Consider the following 16,965-nt stretch of genomic DNA (forward strand, 5'->3'; position numbering starts at 1 on the left):
ATGCCCGATGGTGATGCAGACAGTTAGAATGCTCTCCACTGTGCATGTGTAGAAACTTGGGAGTGTCTTTAGTGACATGACAAATCTCCTCAAACTCCTCATTAAATACAGCCACTGTTCTGCCTTCTTTGTATAGACAAATGCAAAGACTTAAATAGAGTGTGAGGGTTTTGTGTGACGCCACTCAACCTGCTGATCTATCTTACTCCTACAAACTTCCTCACAGTCTGAGATTTTACCAACAGCGGTGTCAACAGCACATCTATAAATGGTGTTTGAGCTGTGTTTAGCTCTGTTATCACGTGTGAGAGAGTAGAGCAGTAGGCCAAGTACGCATCTTGAAGCGTGCCTGTGGGGTGTATGTTTAACCCATTGCTCTGCTCTGTCTAGAACATTTATAAGACATTTGGATAAGTTCATGAGCAGGAAATGTTTAAAAGGATAGGGGCCAAAAGGCAAGTATCTTAGTCAGCATCATCGATTTCGGCTCAAAGGCCTGTTTCAGTGCTGTATTACTCTATGTGATAAAACAAATACAAGAATTTTCTATATTGAATAAACAAAATATATACATATACTACAAAACAAATGGACAACTACTTATATAGGACTACTAAAATGCTACAAATGCTGGTAATTTGAAAGGTTAACATGCAGGATTAAGAGAAGTCATTATCTGAAGGTTAACTGTTTCTTTCACAATGGATCTCGCCTGACCTTGGTAATTCTCGTATGTTCCATTATTCTCTCACATTTTTGGAGTCTGTCCATTCCATCCCTCCCCCTCTCTTTCTCATCATATTCTGAAAGCACATTACCACCAGGCTCAAGGACAGCTTCTCCCTCACAGTTATGAATATTAAATAGTTCCCTGCTGCAAGATGGATCTTGGTCTCAAAATCTACTGATTTATGATCTTGAACCATATTGGATACCTGCACTGCACTTTCTCTGCAGCTTTTATACTTAATTCTACATTGCACTATTTTACCTTGTTCTACCTCACCACACTATGTCAAGATTTGATCTGTATAAGCAGCATGCAAGATAAGCTTTTCACTCTATATTGGCATATGTGACAATAATAAACCAGTAACAATCAATTGGTCTGCGATGGATTGTGGAATACAATTATGCTTCTGTTGATAGCCAACCACACCTCCAAATATTCAAGATTTCACTTGCTAAACCATTTTTTTGTGGGAAGATATTTTTAAAATATGACAAAGGGCTGTGCAGTGTTTCTTCCTACTAATATTCCAAGTTTGTAGTTATAATAATGGTATTCCCCATGCCAATGCCAGTTGTGGGTGATCTTATGTCAACAGATTTCGAAACCAATTGGCAAGAAACTAAAACTACATTGTTCTGTGTAATGTTTATGTCAAATCAACCTCCAATACTTACACAATCAATATTATATGTTGACATAAAAAGCACAAGAAAGTTATCATGACAGGGAGTGATGCACACCTGTGTTTATATCATTTCTTACTGCGAAGTTCTGATGATTCATAACTTTTATTTACAAGTCTTCTCCATGGTTCAAGTTTCTAAAGAACACTTCATTACACAAACTTTACATAGCAAAAGATACAGTAAAACCTTAACTTTCAACAGATACCTATAGCTACGAATGACTAAATAGTCGGAAGTTCGCCAATGCCCTTCCAGTAACAATGCAGTAAATTGAGAAGATCCTGCTTACTTTGACAAGCTGAAACACACAGATTTAAACTTACAAGCCATTGCTCAAGGTTGCCAAATGGAAGAACATGAAAGTTCAAGTAATTTCCTGATTGAAGTATCATTCACCCAGTCTACGAGATTGCAAACAACAGGAATTCTGCAGATGCTGGAAATTCAAGCAACATACATCAAAGTTGCTGGTGAACGCAGCAGGCCAGGCAGCATCTATAGGAAGAAGCGCAGTCGACGTTTCAGGCCGAGACCCTTCGTCAGGACTAACTGAAGGAAGAGTGAGTAAGGGATTTGAAAGCTGGAGGGGGAGGGGGAGATGCAAAATGATAGGAGAAGACAGGAGGGGGAGGGATGGAGCCGAGAGCTGGACAGGTGATAGGCAGAAGGGGATACGAGAGGATCATGGGACAGGAGGTCCGGGAAGAAAGACGGGGGGGGTGACCCAGAGGATGGGCAAGAGGTATATTCAGAGGGACAGAGGGAGAAAAAGGAGAGTGAGAGAAAGAATGTGTGCATTAAAAAGAGTAACAGATGGGGTACGAGGGGGAGGTGGGGCCTAGCGGAAGTTAGAGAAGTCAATGTTTATGCCATCAGGTTGGAGGCTACCCATACGGAATATAAGGTGTTGTTCCTCCAACCTGAGTGTGGCTTCATCTTTACAGTAGAGGAGGCCGTGGATAGACATGTCAGAATGGGAATGGGATGTGGAATTAAAATGTGTGGCCACTGGGAGATCCTGCTTTCTCTGGCGGACAGAGCGTAGATGTTCAGCAAAGCGGTCTCCCAGTCTGCGTCGGGTCTCACCAATATATAAAAGGCCACATCGGGAGCACCGGACGCAGTATATCACCCCAGTCGACTCACAGGTGAAGTGATGCCTCACCTGGAAGGACTGTTTGGGGCCCTGAATGGTGGTAAGGGAGGAAGTGTAAGGGCATGTGTAGCACTTGTTCCGCTTACACGGATAAGTGCCAGGAGGGAGATCAGTGGGGAGGGATGGGGGGGACGAATGGACAAGGGAGTTGTGTAGGGAGCGATCCCTGCAGAATGCAGAGAGGGGGGGGGAGGGAAAGATATGCTTAGTGGTGGGATCCCGTTGGAGGTGGCGGAAGTTGCGGAGAATAATATGTTGGACCCGGAGGCTGGTGGGGTGGTAGGTGAGGACCAGGGGAACCCTATTCCTAGTGGGGTGGTGGGAGGATGGAGTGAGAGCAGATGTACGTGAAATGGGGGAGATGCGTTTAAGAGCAGAGTTGATAGTGGAGGAAGGGAAGCCCCTTTCTTTAAAAAATGAAGACATCTCCCTCGTCCTAGAATGAAAAGCCTCATCCTGAGAGTTCCAGTCCAGTCCAGCTGTCCAGCTCTCGGCTTCATCCCTCCCCCTCCTGTCTTCTCCTATCATTTTGCATCTCCCCCTCCCCCTCCAGCTTTCAAATCCCTTACTCACTCTTCCTTCAGTTAGTCCTGACGAAGGGTCTCGGCCTGAAACGTCGACTGCGCTTCTTCCTATAGATGCTGCCTGGCCTGCTGCGTTCACCAGCAACTTTGATGTATGCTACGAGATTGCAGCTGGTTTTCACAAAACTGTGTTTAAATGGCACCATATTTGTTCCCTACCATTTGTGACTGTGAACAATAGCTTTGTTACATTAACATTCACCAAACTGGAGAGAACATATTGAATGAATACATTAATAAATGGTGTCATCCAGCCCTGATGCAGGGCTTCAACCAGAACAATTCCTCACCCCAAACCCCAACAGATGCTGCTCCACCTGCTGATTTTCCTCAACATTTTGGGTTTTTTTGCTTAATAAATACTGTCAATATTTTAATTATTAAATTTACTTGATTTTTTAATCAAAAAATGCCCCCTCTTAAACATCTTCTCCTCTTTTTGTGGTCTCAAAAGACTAACTTCCATTCATGACACAAACAATGGCCCCAGAAAGCAAGTACAATTTAATGCTCCGTTTGGCCTTTTCATCTTCTCTCCACAACAGTAGTGTAGGTATCAGCTGCTGTTAAAGCCTGAGGACAGAAATAACTGACATGTTCACAATAGGACAGCAGCTGACTTAAAAGCATAAACGTTCAGTGTTTAATTAAGTCGGTGCTTAGTGTAAAGATGCAACTGTGTCCCTTTATATAAATAAATATCTCTCAAAAAAAATTGGTCTGAAGATATAATTGAAAAATCAAACTTGTTATAAGCACTGCCAGGCGCACCTAGGTAGCTTTTCTTCCAAGTCTGAATTAATATTATTGCTCCAAAAAGATCAACTTTTGAAAAACACAAAAATGTACAGAAGACGATACCAACTGAGTATATACATAAACAGGAAAGTCATCTTTCTTCTTACTGCAGATAGACAAATTTATTTTCTTTCAGAAAAATATATTTTTGTAAGAACACTGTTCTTTGCTGGTAATCAAGTCATGTCTGATCACATCACAAAAATGTGATCAAAAACATCAAGGGTATAAGCAGTTTTAATTTTAGCAATTCATAAGCTCAAAGTGCAAAGTTCATGCCACAATGAAATTTCTAATGTACAAAAACATATTCACACACAGCACATACTGCACTAATTATTCTGCAAATGTGTTCCCACCCCCACAAAGTGAACACAATGCCAGTTACAGTAAAGGCAAAACACATTTGATTTCTGTTCCTTTAATAACTGGCTCTAAGTGATGGAAGCAGCTCGGGAGTCAAAATCCAATTTCCATTTCTCCACATAGCTGCATAACAAGCAATTACCTTCAGCAGATACAACTTTTGTGCTTGCTTGAACTCAAGCAAAGTGCTTCAAAAAGGTATTTAAAACTTAATTTAATAGCCCTGGAGAATTTTAGGGCCAGAAAGAAAATAAATGATACCAGATGAGAATATACCTTTATCTTTTTGCTCAGATTAACATAAAGGCAGGGAGGATGGAAATTCTTCATGAATATGATCCATGTATTACCTATAATTGGACTACTCCAGCTGTCTTTGGCTCCCATCCAATACTGATATATTTGTTGGTCTCAAGGTGTTGCAAGTAAATAGCCTGCCAGCTTCAAGGTTATGAAGTAACACTAAAGGTTACCAGCTCTATTGGAAATTACTGTGGATTGATTTGCAGCAGTATTACAGCAACAGCACAGATCCTGCTTAATGACTAAGAAAACTGGGAATTTATATATGCTTTTGACAGATTTATATATGCTTATTTTTGACAATAATCAAAAATAACAGTATTCATAGCAGGGAGCTTTCAGTAGTGTCAATGTTTTGAGAAAAGGGCAGACTTGGAACATAAAACTTTTGCTTCAAGATTGGAAGAAAATTCTTTTCAACACCATTCCCAAATTATTTAGAAAATGTGTGCATGAAATAAAATTTTAAAACATTCATACAATAGACCAATACATATTGCATGTGCCTTGCTGTCAAAAGCACCAGGTTTTCCATGGTACCTTAAATGAAAGAACAAAAATTGCCGGAAATGCAAGCAACACACACAAAATGCTAGAAGAACTCTATAGAAACGAGTACAGTCGACACTTTTCATCAGGTTCTACTGACTTTTTCCTCCCTCCACAGATCCTATCCAACTTGCTAAATATTTACAGCATTTCTGCCTGCCTGCCTGCCTTGGAGCCTCCATTTACAGGCTCATTGATCCTGAAGCCGCTTAAAGAAAGCAAGGACTTAATCCACAATTTATGTTGCTCTTTCTCACAATCCACTAATTATGTTAGGCATGGTTGCATTTAAAATAAATTTGTTTTCTCTTCCTGAAGTAATGCTCAGCTTTGGTCAGGGTAAGCTGAACAATGAAGTTGCACTCCCTCAGGTTCTTGCCAACCATTAAAGTCCCAGTAACCAGCATGTCCACCTCAGAATCACTGTTACTACATCGGGTGTTCAGTTGGCAAAGCAGAGGACTGCTACAATAACACAGACCAGTCAAGTATCCTCCCAACTGTCATTAACAGCTGTCAACACAAACACAGAACAAACTTCCATTAAATAGAAATGAAGCAAAATAAAAATCACACAATGAAGAATAATCCACTTTATTCCTCATACTTTCCTGACAATTGTCATATTCACTGTATCAAGCTTTACACTGCACGCGCTCAGTATACATTGGTACTATGGCCAATGAAGTTCACCTGTAGCATCAAATTCTTTAAACTTAATGAAATGGCTTCACTTAGAACTGCTACCTATGGAATTTGACTCTCAATTATTTAACCAAGGTTTACATTTTTCTAACAAAACCTCTTCCACAACCACTTTACATCCTATTAATTATTTATTGAGAAATCACAAACTGCAGATGCTGGAAATCAGAAAGGAAAACTAAAAATGCTGGAAACACTCAGGTAAACAGCATCAATGCAAAGAGAAACAGGGTTAATAAATGTCAACTTTCTCCTTCCACAGACACTATCTGACCTGTTGAATGTTATCAGCTTTTCCTGTTTTTATAACTAGCTATTGACATATATTCACTAATCTGAAGCAGGCCTCACGAGGGTTCTACACAATGTACCCAGTCAGTCTCCTCCTTCCCGTCCACCTCAATTTGCAACTTGTCTACTCACCAGATCCATTTGTTACATGGGCACTTTGATTGCAAGTTTGATATATAGTGCAACTCTTCCATGATAACAATTTCACCCTCCGTATACTCATCTTTCAGCTCTACTCAAATTAAAACAAGCAGAGGAAACGGAAACAGAACGCTGCCTGATGTAAGCTGGGAGATGGAAACTAAATCTTTTATGAGAATAACTACACAGAACAATAACCACAATCTCAACCACAATCAGCACCTAGTTCAGTAACAGCTTTGCAGAAGTTATGTTACTGAATGGGTGCCAAAAGCTCCACCAGTGAAGTGTGCGGATTAAACATTCTGCCCAGTGCTCATTTTTTCATATCCACAGGTGACAAATTTTTCCCACACTTTTATTTCTGTGCAAACACCTTAAGAAAACTTTTAATTGCATCTATTCACTCTGGACCAATTGGTGAACCCTTTCCAGCAACGGCAATTGCCAAATCTTAAATCTAAATTCATGAATATTTCAATTTGTTGTGGGCCTGCCAGCCAAGCAGCAATACCAAGAGTTTACTTCAAGATGCCAGACACAAATAGCACTCCAATAGAGACCCACTTAGTGTTCTCCCAAAATGTGGTAGTTAGGGTAACGGAATTTATAAATCGCTGCCAAAAAAATTGAGAAACTAAATAAACATTCATTCTTAGGGAAACCATGTGAGACCATAAGGCTGTAGAAAAAAAATAACAAAATGGGAAAAAAACAATCATTGTCAATTTCTATCGCTTCACAAAAAAAATCACCGTACAGACAATTATCTAGGAACACAACCCCTCTGTAACGCTGGGTGCCCTATACTCTGTTGAAGATGGTCCATAAATACTGTGTAGACACAACAGACTACAGACAATGGAACCTGAAACAACATGCAAAATACTGGAGGAACTGTGGAAATCTGAAGGAAATAACAAATGTTCACTTCACAGGAAGCCACAATGACCAACATTCATAAAGAGAGATATATCAAATTTGCTGGTGAATGCAGCAGGCCAAGCAGCATCTATAGGAAGAGGCGCAGTCGACGTTTCAGGCCGAGACCCTTCGTCAGGACTAACTGAAGGAAGAGTGAGTAAGGGATTTGAAAGCTGGAGGGGGAGGGGGAGATGCAAAATGATAGGAGAAGACAGGAGGGGGAGGGATAGAGCCGAGAGCTGGACAGGTGATAGGCAAAAGGGGATATGAGAGGATCATGGGACAGGAGGTCCGGGAAGAAAGACAGGGGGGGGGGGGTGACGATGCATGCTTTGGGACTCCAAGAACAAAATAACACTGAGACTGATTGCCTCACAGCTTGATAGGTCACAATGTTCAAGAATCAACTGCTTGTATGTTATCTATTCAATTAATAGCTTAAATAAAGGCATGTAGAACTTTCACTACCTGCCAGTGGTGTGTTTCTAACTGCAAATTTGGCACATTAGAAGGGAAAGATTACTGCTAACGAGTGAACTATGAGGCAGATTTGAAATCTTGGCTTCAAGTGCCTTTCTTTAAAGTCCCAAAAGCTGTGTTATGATTTAGGAAGAGAATATCAGTCTTCATTGAGAACTGTTGCCCCAGAAATGGTACTATGTTTACCAAGGTTTCACTATGGAAGAGTATAGTGCATCAGGGATATGATGACAGTAATCCCTTGCCAAGTGGGATCGCAAACCCCTTTCACTCATTCTCTTTTGTAAAGAGGTTAACAAACACATATAATTCAGACTTCAAAAATATGTACACGCAAGTGTTATCCAATACTCTAGCTAAATAACTGAATCTGTAGTAATCATAGCACTGTAAAAGAGACGACACGCATTGAACTAATTCCCATTTGGCCTATTGATAAGCTCAACTCCTGCAGCAAAATTAATAAACACTCAAGTGTTGATAGTGGGCTTGTAATTGGTTGCGCTTGTTCACAAGCCTGAGTCACCTCAAGGGACAATGTTTTGAAATCCGTTGAGATCTAGTAGTCAAATATGGTTAGCTTTTCTGAGATAAATTGCTTACATTCATGAATATTTCAAATGGCAGAACGAATGATTCTTCTGTTCATTACTGGTAATCCATTTGATAGCAAACATTTCTGAGATTCAAGACCAATGTGTGATTCAGTGATGCCTCAATGCAGTCACTGATTAATGTTTGAAGTCCAACCAGTGATCACACTTAACCAATCTCTGACCAGAAGACAATAAAACCATAAAGCAGAAGAGAATTCAACTCATCAAGTCTTCTCGCCACTTGATTATGGCCAATTTATTATCCCTCTCAACTCCATTCTCTTGCCTCCTCTCTGTAACCTTTGATGTCCTTACTAATCAAGAACCTAGCAAACTTCATTTTAAATATTCCCAATGACTTGACCTCCAAAGTCACTTGAAATAATAAATTCCAGATTCAACATCCTCAGGCTAAATACATTTTTCTTCATTTCTGTTTGAAAGGGACATCATGTATTCTGAGGCTATGCCCTCTGGTCCTAGACTCTCCCACGAGTTGAAACATCGTCTCCACATCCACTCCATCTTGTTCAATATGTGCTGTATCAATATCTGGACCTTTCAATAAATGATTGGTTTTAATCCAATACACCCCCTACCCATTCTTCTGAACTTCTGCAAGTACAAGCCCAAAACCATCAAATGCTGTGATTATTCTCGTGAACCTCCTCTGGATGTTCACCTCGGGAATCTCTCCAATCCCAGCACATCTTTTCTTAAGGCTACATCCCCACTAGACCAGATAAATCTGTAACTGAAGCTTTTTCTCTTCGTTTTGATCCTCCGTCCACACTGAAACAGCGTTTTCCTCCCCCGAAAACGGAGCTTTTCTAAAACACACTCCAGAGGTTTAAATCTCAAAAAGCCGGTTGGGCGTTGTAGTGTGTACGGGGTCAGCGGAGGTTTTAAAAAAAACTGTCGTCCCTTTCATCGGTGAAGAGACTATGGCAGTAAGAAATGCTTCCAGGGTGACCCCTCTGTGGCAGTGGGGAAGATGTTGGTGGGGCCACCCGGGGTCTGTGTGTCCGTATGTGTAGCTATTGTAGTGGCTGTGAGGCTGGTATTGTGGCGGTGAAAAGTACTGGGGGGAAGCCATCATATTCCTCATCATTGCAAATCCCTCTCCAACAGAGTTAGTCAGTTTTTCAATGTTCGTCGTCAGCCAGGTCATATTGTCCGTGAACTCCCTGTCGGTTGCCTCCATACGCTCCAGTACTTGCGTTTTTAGTTTTAAGGAGAGCCAACAGCTGTCCGTAATTTGGCAAATTCCTTTTAAGTTTTTCTAGTTTGTAACTGGACAAAGTACCAAGTATACCGTTTCCAGTTCACTTGTTTTCTGTAGATGTGTCCTGCGCATGCCCAGTAGGAGGAGATTCACCCAAATGCCCATTTTAATGAGGACAGAGATATTTTTAAAAACACCTAGTGTGGACGCCTATCGTTTTTACGTGAAACCGGCGTTTTCAAAATTATCCAGTCTAGTGTGGACGTAGCCTTAGATCAGACCAAAACTGCTTTCAATACTAATCTTTTCTCAAGCACTTCAGAACAAGGCAACCAATGCTCAACATATAATGTGTCACTATAAACTGACTAGAGAAAAAGAAAACAAGCAGAATAATACATTTATTTTGTTACTGAGAATGAATTAGCAGTTGACAATAGAACAATGGCACTTTATTAATGGAGAGAACACTCATTATCCCAACCCACGTCAGCTTAATGAATCTAACCCCATCAGAATACCATAAAACAGAAACTGACAACAATGGGAATACTCAGATCAGGGAGCATCCACAAGGAGAAATAACTCATTTCAGAAATGGGAATAAAGATAAACAGCTTTTATGAAGCAGAGGAAAGCAGAGTAACTCTTGTACTCTAAAGATTTAATTCTTTTCAGAAATAAAGGCCTAGAGAAAAATGATTAATCTATGATAAACCATGGAAATTGAGGATGGTAACAAATTTAAATAGTATGCAGTATGTGATGAATCATCAAGAATACAAAACATTTAAAAATCAAAGCATAATAAAAGGAAATAAGAATAATTAAATGAGACAAAGTTAGCAATAAATGTAACAATAGACAGCAATCATGTAGGACCGCAATGGGAAATGAAAGGAAATAAAATTCAGAACAAACGGGAAGGAAAGGTCCTGTGAAAACTAGCACAACTGAATACTGACAATTCTGCAGCAATGTTAGGACTTAAAAGAAATGCATGCAGTGATAATGAATGAAATTTTTCAAAGTCTCCATCAATTCTGTAAAGATCCCAATGGATCGCAATACTGCAAATGAAACAATCCTTAAACAATTCAGAAGGCAAGGCAAGGAAACAAGTCAGAATAAGAATTCAGAATCAGGTTTATTATCACCAGCATGTGACCTGAAATTTGTTAACTTAGCAGCAGCAGTTCAATGCAATACAAAGTATACAAGAAATTTTTAAAAAGTAAATCTTATTCGGTATACTTTATACAGTATATGTATATTGAATAAATTAAAAATCATGTGAAAAACAGGAATACTATATATTTTTTTTTAAAAGTGAGGTAATATCTAAGGATTCAATGTCCATTCAGGAATCGGATGGCAGAGGGGAAGAAGCTGTTCCTGAATCACTGAGTGTGTGCCTTCAGGTTTCTGTACCTTCTACCTGAAGGTAACAGTGAGAAAAGGGCATGCTCTGGGTGCTGGAGGTCCTTAATAATGAACACTGCCTTTGAGACACTGCTCCTTGAAGATGTCCTGGGTACTTTGTTGGCTAGTACTCAAGATGGAGCTGACTAAATTTACAACCCTCTGCAGCTTCTTTCGATCCTGTGCAGTAGCCCTCCATACCAGATAGTGATGCAGTCTGTCAGAATGCTCTCCACAGTACATCTACAGAAGTTTTTGAGTATATTTGTTCACATACCAAATCTCTTCAAACTCCCAATAAAGTATAGCCGCTGTCTTCCTTCTTTGTACCTATATCAATGTGTTGGGACTGGATTAGATCCTCAGAGATCTTGACACCCAGGAACTTGAAACTGCTCACTCTCTCCATTTCTGATCCCTCTATGCGGATTGGTATGTGTTCCTTCATCTTACCCTTCCTGAAGTCCGCAATCAGCTCTTTCGTCTTACTGACGTTGAGTGCCAGGTTGTTGCTGCGGCACCACTCCACTAGTTGGCATATCTCACTCCTGTACGCCCTCTCGTCACCACCTGAGATTCTACCAACAATGGTTGTATCATCAGCAAATTTATAAGATGGTACTTAAATTATGCCTAGCCACACAGTCATGTGTATATAGAGAGTAGCGCAGTGGGCTGAACACACACCCCTGAGGTGCACCAGTGATGATCGTCAGCGAGGAGATGTTATCACCAATCTGCACAGATTGTGGTCTTCCAGTTAGGAAGTCGAGGATCAAATTGCAGAGAGAGGTACAGAGGCCCAAGTTCTGCAACTTCTCAATCAGGATTGTGGGAATGATGGTTTTAAATACTGAGCTGTAGTCAACGAACAGCATCCTGACATGGGTGTTTATGTTGTCCAGGTGGTCTAAAGTCACGTAGAGAGCCATTGAGATTGCATCTGCCGTTGATCTATGGTGTCAACAGGCAAATTGCAGTGGGTCCAGGTCCTTGCTGAGGTAGGAGTTCAGTCTTGTCATGACCAACCTCTTAAAGCATTTCATCACTGTTGATGTGAGTGCTACCAGGCGATAGTCATTAAGGCAGCGCACGTTATTCTGAGGCACTGGTGTAATTGTTGCCTTTTTGAAGCAAGTGAGAACTTATGCCCACAGTAGTGAGAGGTTGAAAATGTCCTTGAATACCCCCAACAGTTGGTTGGCACAGGTTTTCAGAGCCTTCCCAGGTACTCCATCGGGACCTTCCACCTTGCGAGGGCTCATTCCCTTTAAAGACAGCCTAACATCGGCCTCTGAGACAGAGATCACAGGGTCATCAGGTGCAGCAGGGATCTTCACAGCTGTAGTTGTATTCTCCCTTTCAAAACGGGCATAGAAGGCGTTGAGATCATCTGGTAGTGAAGCATCGTTGCCATTCATGCTATTGGGTTTCACTTTGTAAGAAGTAATGTCTTGCAAGCCCTGCCAGAATTGTCGTGCATCCAATGTCACCTCCAACCTCATTTGAAATTGTCTCTTCGCCCTTGAAATAGCCAGTCAGTTTATTAACATGCAAAAAAAAAGTTGAACTCCTCCCTTAAAGTTATGGCGACCCTTCAAAAAAATTATGACATGATTTTATGAAAGGAAACAGTCAAATTTTTTTATTCAATTCCTTGAAAATGAAATAAAGAGGTAAGTCAAAGGAGAACTAGTGCAAGCTCAAGCAAAAAAACTACAGATGCTGAAAATCAAAAACAGAACAGCAAATGTAGGAAAAGTTGGAAGTGCACATCAGTGTTAAGAACAAATAAAAATTAAGTTTGGGATTTCCTAAAGGTATTCAATAAGGCGCCATATAACTGTTAAGTGCAACAGCCATAATTTTGAATGACTATTAGCAATCTGTTCATCGATTTATTCAGATTGAGCAGGGGAAAAATAGATGAAGTATAACACAGGGAAATTAAGGAGAAAAGCAGAAACGTGTTTAAAAAGAGATACCACAGAACTCTGTTCGACAGAGGGATCCTGGCATCCTTTTATCAATTTAAATCGGATTATGTACAGCTCCATCCTTTAAAGCTGATGAATAAACGCAGCATATTTGGAAGATGCCAAGCCTTTTGTTGACCAAATGGACTAAATTGAGGTAAAAACCATTAAAATATTTCATGAACACAAGACTGAAATTTTAAGCAACAGACAAAATGCTAAATGAGAGAAGAAACATTTTTCTTAATCATTATACAGGGGTCAATTAGACCAAATTCACAACAACTCACAGAGTACAGCCATCTTTCCTATCTCTTCCAACACCTCCCCTCAGAACATATTTGTGGTAATCAACTCCTGCTAATTCTCCTACTACTCACTTCTATCAAATTTCATTTAAAGTAGCCAGTTAACCTACCAACCATCTCTCTTTGAAACACAAGAAAAAATCAAAGTAGCTGGCAATAACAAATGGTCACTGCAGGAATGTGCAAACTCCACATCAGTGAAGCTGTGCAGCAGCAACTGTACTAACTGCTGCAACCCATGCAAATTAAACATTTTTCACCTTTCAGATTTGAAAATACCAGTTGAAATGGTATCATTGAGCATGAGAAGGTGACCAGAGCCGTTTGTTCTTTAAATGGGCAACACACAAAATACTGGAGGAACACAGGAGGTCAGGCAGTATCTGTGGAGGGGAATAAACAGTCGATACTTCAGACCAAGACCCTTCATCAGGACTGGAAAGGAAGAGAGAAGCAGCCAGAATACGATAGGGGGAGGGGAATAAGTACACACCAGGAGGTGATAGGTTAACACGAGGAAATCTGCAGATGCTGGAATTTCAAGCAACACACATAAAAGTTGCTGGCAAATGCAGCAGGCCAAGCAGTATCTCTAGGAAGAGGTACAGTCGACGTTTTGGGCCGAGACCCTTAGTCAGGGCTAACTGAAAGAAGAGCTAGTAAGAGATTTGAAAGTGAGAGGGGGAGGGGGAGATCCAAAATGATAGGAAAAGACAGGAGGGGGAGGGATGGAGCCAAGAGCTGGACCGGTGATTGGCAAAAGGGATACGAGAGGATCATGGGACGGGAGGCCAAGGGAGAAAGAAAAGGGGGAGGGGGGAGAAAAAAACAGAGGATGGGCAAGGGGTATAGTGAGGAGGACAGCGGGAGAAAAAGGAGAGAGAGAAAAAGAATGTGTGTATATAAATAAATAACAGATGGGGTACGGGGGGAGGTGGGGCATTAGCGGAAGTTTGAGAAGTCAATGTTCATGCTATCAGGTGGTTGGTTGGTGAAGAAAGTAGTAAGAAGCTGGGAGGTAAGAAGAAATCTAGTAGGTGACGATGGTGGACCATGGGAGAAAGGGAAAGAGGAGGAAGAGGAGGGACACAAAGGGGAGTTGAAAAGCAAGTGAGAAGGTAAGAGGTAAGGGGGTCCAGAGTGGGGAATTGAAGAGGAAAGGGGGTGGCGGGGGGGAGAGAATAATTACCAGAAGGTTGGAGATATGACTGTTCATGCCATCAGGTTGCAGGCTACCCAGACAGAATACAAGGTATTGCTCCTTCAGCCAGAGAGGGGCCTCTTCATGGCAGAGACTCATTCCACCGAGATGCAGCACACAGCGTCATAGGAAGTTATTCCTGCCTGTGGCCATCAAACTTTACAACTCCTCCCTTGGAGGGTCAGACACCCTGAGCCAATAGGCTGGTCCTGGACTTATTCCATAATTTACTGGCATAATTTACCTATTACTATTCAACTATTTCTGGTTCTATTACTATTTATTATTTATGGTGCAACTGTAATGAAAACCAATTTCCCCCGGGATCAATAAAGTATGACTATGACTATGGCAGTAGAAGAGCCCATGGACCAACATGTCGGAATGAGAATAGGGATTGGAATTAAAATGGTTGGCCAATGGGGATTCCTGCTTTCTATAGATGGGGCACAAAAGTGCTCTTTGAATGGTTTGCAATACCCTGAGCAAGAGTAAGTAGTATAGGAGAATGATTAAAAGGAAAGAGATTAATAATCAACAGCTACTGCTCGTTCGAAGCTACTTTAAGCTGGTGTAAAATAATGCCTGAACTGGGCTAATCTTAGCAAGGAGGGGCTGCAGATGGAGAGAAGGACTCAATTCTTCTTTGCCACTTTGAGCAGTAATGGGCTTGAGGTTCCCAGAAGTCAGTGGTCATGATGAACTTCTTGAACATTTTGATCCCATGATAGAAGACTCAGTAATCTCATTGTGCTGACTAAAGGAGTGCACACTTTGCCCTTCCTTAATCTTGGGACCAGATGAAACACCCTTTTTTTAAACTGCAGTTGTAATGTTAGAAAATGCAACATTAAATTAACTCAAGAATCTGAAACTGATACGATCTCTTCTTGCTCTCAAATAAATGATTACAAATTATGGTATCCAGATTGCAAAGCTGATGACAGAGCATCACAACTCATACAGCACAAAAGCAGGTTCTTCGGCCACAAGTACCTGACCATAGTTAACTCGATTTTCCATAACTCAGCCAACAATACTTTATGGTCACTCAAACATTAAGTGTTCAGCAAGATTTTCTGAAGCAAGGCAACACATAAGCCTGAATCACTCATTTCAAACTTATTTTGTGACCTAACTTGCTCCAAGTGGATAAGAGTCAAAAAGCGACTTCAAGAATGCCACAGCAACATTCTGACTAACAGGCTCCAAGAACTGTGAAGTAAACAGTACTGGCAAAAATGAATAGGGCAAGTATGTAAATCAGATATAGTCACGGGTGGGGGGGGGCGCGGGGAATCAAGCATTGGGAACTGGGGCAGGAATGGAAAGATAAAGTACAATTTGCCACCTAATCTGAGAAGCCACAAATTAATGTGACCAATTTCTTAGCCTCAGATATGCACATCAATAACAACATATTTATAAAGACGCAAACAACAGGAATTCTGCAGATGCTGAAAATTCAAGCAACACACATCAAAGTTGCTGATGAACACAGCAGGCCAGGCAGCATCTCCAGGAAGAGGCACAGTCGACGTCTCAGGCCAAGACCCTTCGCAGGACTAACTGAAGGAAGAGTTAGTAAGAGATTTGAAAGTGGGAGGGGGAGGGGGAGATCCAAAATGATAGGAGAAGACAGGAGGGGGAGGGATGGAGCCAAGAGCTGGACAGGTGATTGGCAAAGGGGATACGAGAGGATCATGGGACAGGAGGTCCGGGAAGAAAGATAAGGGGGGGGGACCCAGAGGATGGGCAAGGGGTATAGTCAGAGGGACAGAGGGAGAAAAAGGAGAGTGAGAGAAAGAATGTGTGTATAAAAATAAATAACAGATGGGGTACGAGGGGGAGGTGGGGCATTAGCAGAAGTTAGAGAAGTCGATGTTCATGCCATCAGGTTGGAAGGTACCCAGACGGAATATAAGGTGTTGCTCCTCCAACCTGAGTGTGGCTTCATCTTTACAGTAGAGGAGGCCGTGGATAGACATGTCAGAATGGGAATGGGACGTGGAATTTAAATGTGTGGCCACTGGGAGATCCTGCTTTCTCTGGCGGACAGAGCGTAGGTGTTCAGCAAAGCAGTCTCCCAATCTGCGTCAGGTCTCGCCAATATATAGAAGGCCACATCGGGAGCACCGGACGCAGTATATCACCCCAGCCGACTCACAGGTGAAGTGTCGCCTCACCTGGAAGGACTGTTTGGGGCCCTGAATGGTGGTAAGGGAGGATGTGTAAGGGCATGTGTAGCACTTGTTCCACTGACAAGGATAAGTGCCAGGAGGGAGATCAGTGGGGAGGGATGGGGGGGACGAATGAACAAGGGAGTCGCGTAGGGAGCGATCCCTGCGGAAGGCGTTTGAAAGTGGGAGGGGGAGGGGGAGATCCAAAATGATAGGAGAAGACATGTTTATAAAGACGTGACTAGCAAGACTGGTATTTAACCAACTTCACCTTTTAAGACAAATAATTTCTTAATGTTTTGCAAGAAAAAGCTTAAAACCATGTCAAATATGGTTTCTCA

The 16,965-nt window shown here is 41.5% G+C and overlaps 1 protein-coding gene across 7 annotated transcripts in view; it reads right to left on the reverse strand.

Moving 5' to 3' along the window:
• The window catches only part of LOC134350601 (utrophin-like), a 537,041-nt gene that overhangs the window by 485,028 nt on the left and 35,048 nt on the right, over positions 1–16,965 (reverse strand). For 3 of the 7 annotated variants that reach the window (XM_063056037.1, XM_063056036.1, XM_063056030.1), the window contains exon 1: positions 6,304–6,801. The exons of 3 other annotated variants lie outside the window; for them this stretch is intronic. In XM_063056037.1, coding sequence (XP_062912107.1) covers positions 6,304–6,394 — 91 coding nt within the window. In that variant the 5' untranslated portion in view covers positions 6,395–6,801. Of the gene's footprint in view, positions 1–6,303; positions 6,802–16,965 lie in introns of those variants that run through there. One more of the 7 variants, XM_063056032.1, reaches the window with a different exon arrangement.

Source organism: Mobula hypostoma, chromosome 8, assembly GCF_963921235.1.
Source record: "Mobula hypostoma chromosome 8, sMobHyp1.1, whole genome shotgun sequence".
NCBI lineage: Eukaryota > Metazoa > Chordata > Chondrichthyes > Myliobatiformes > Myliobatidae > Mobula > Mobula hypostoma.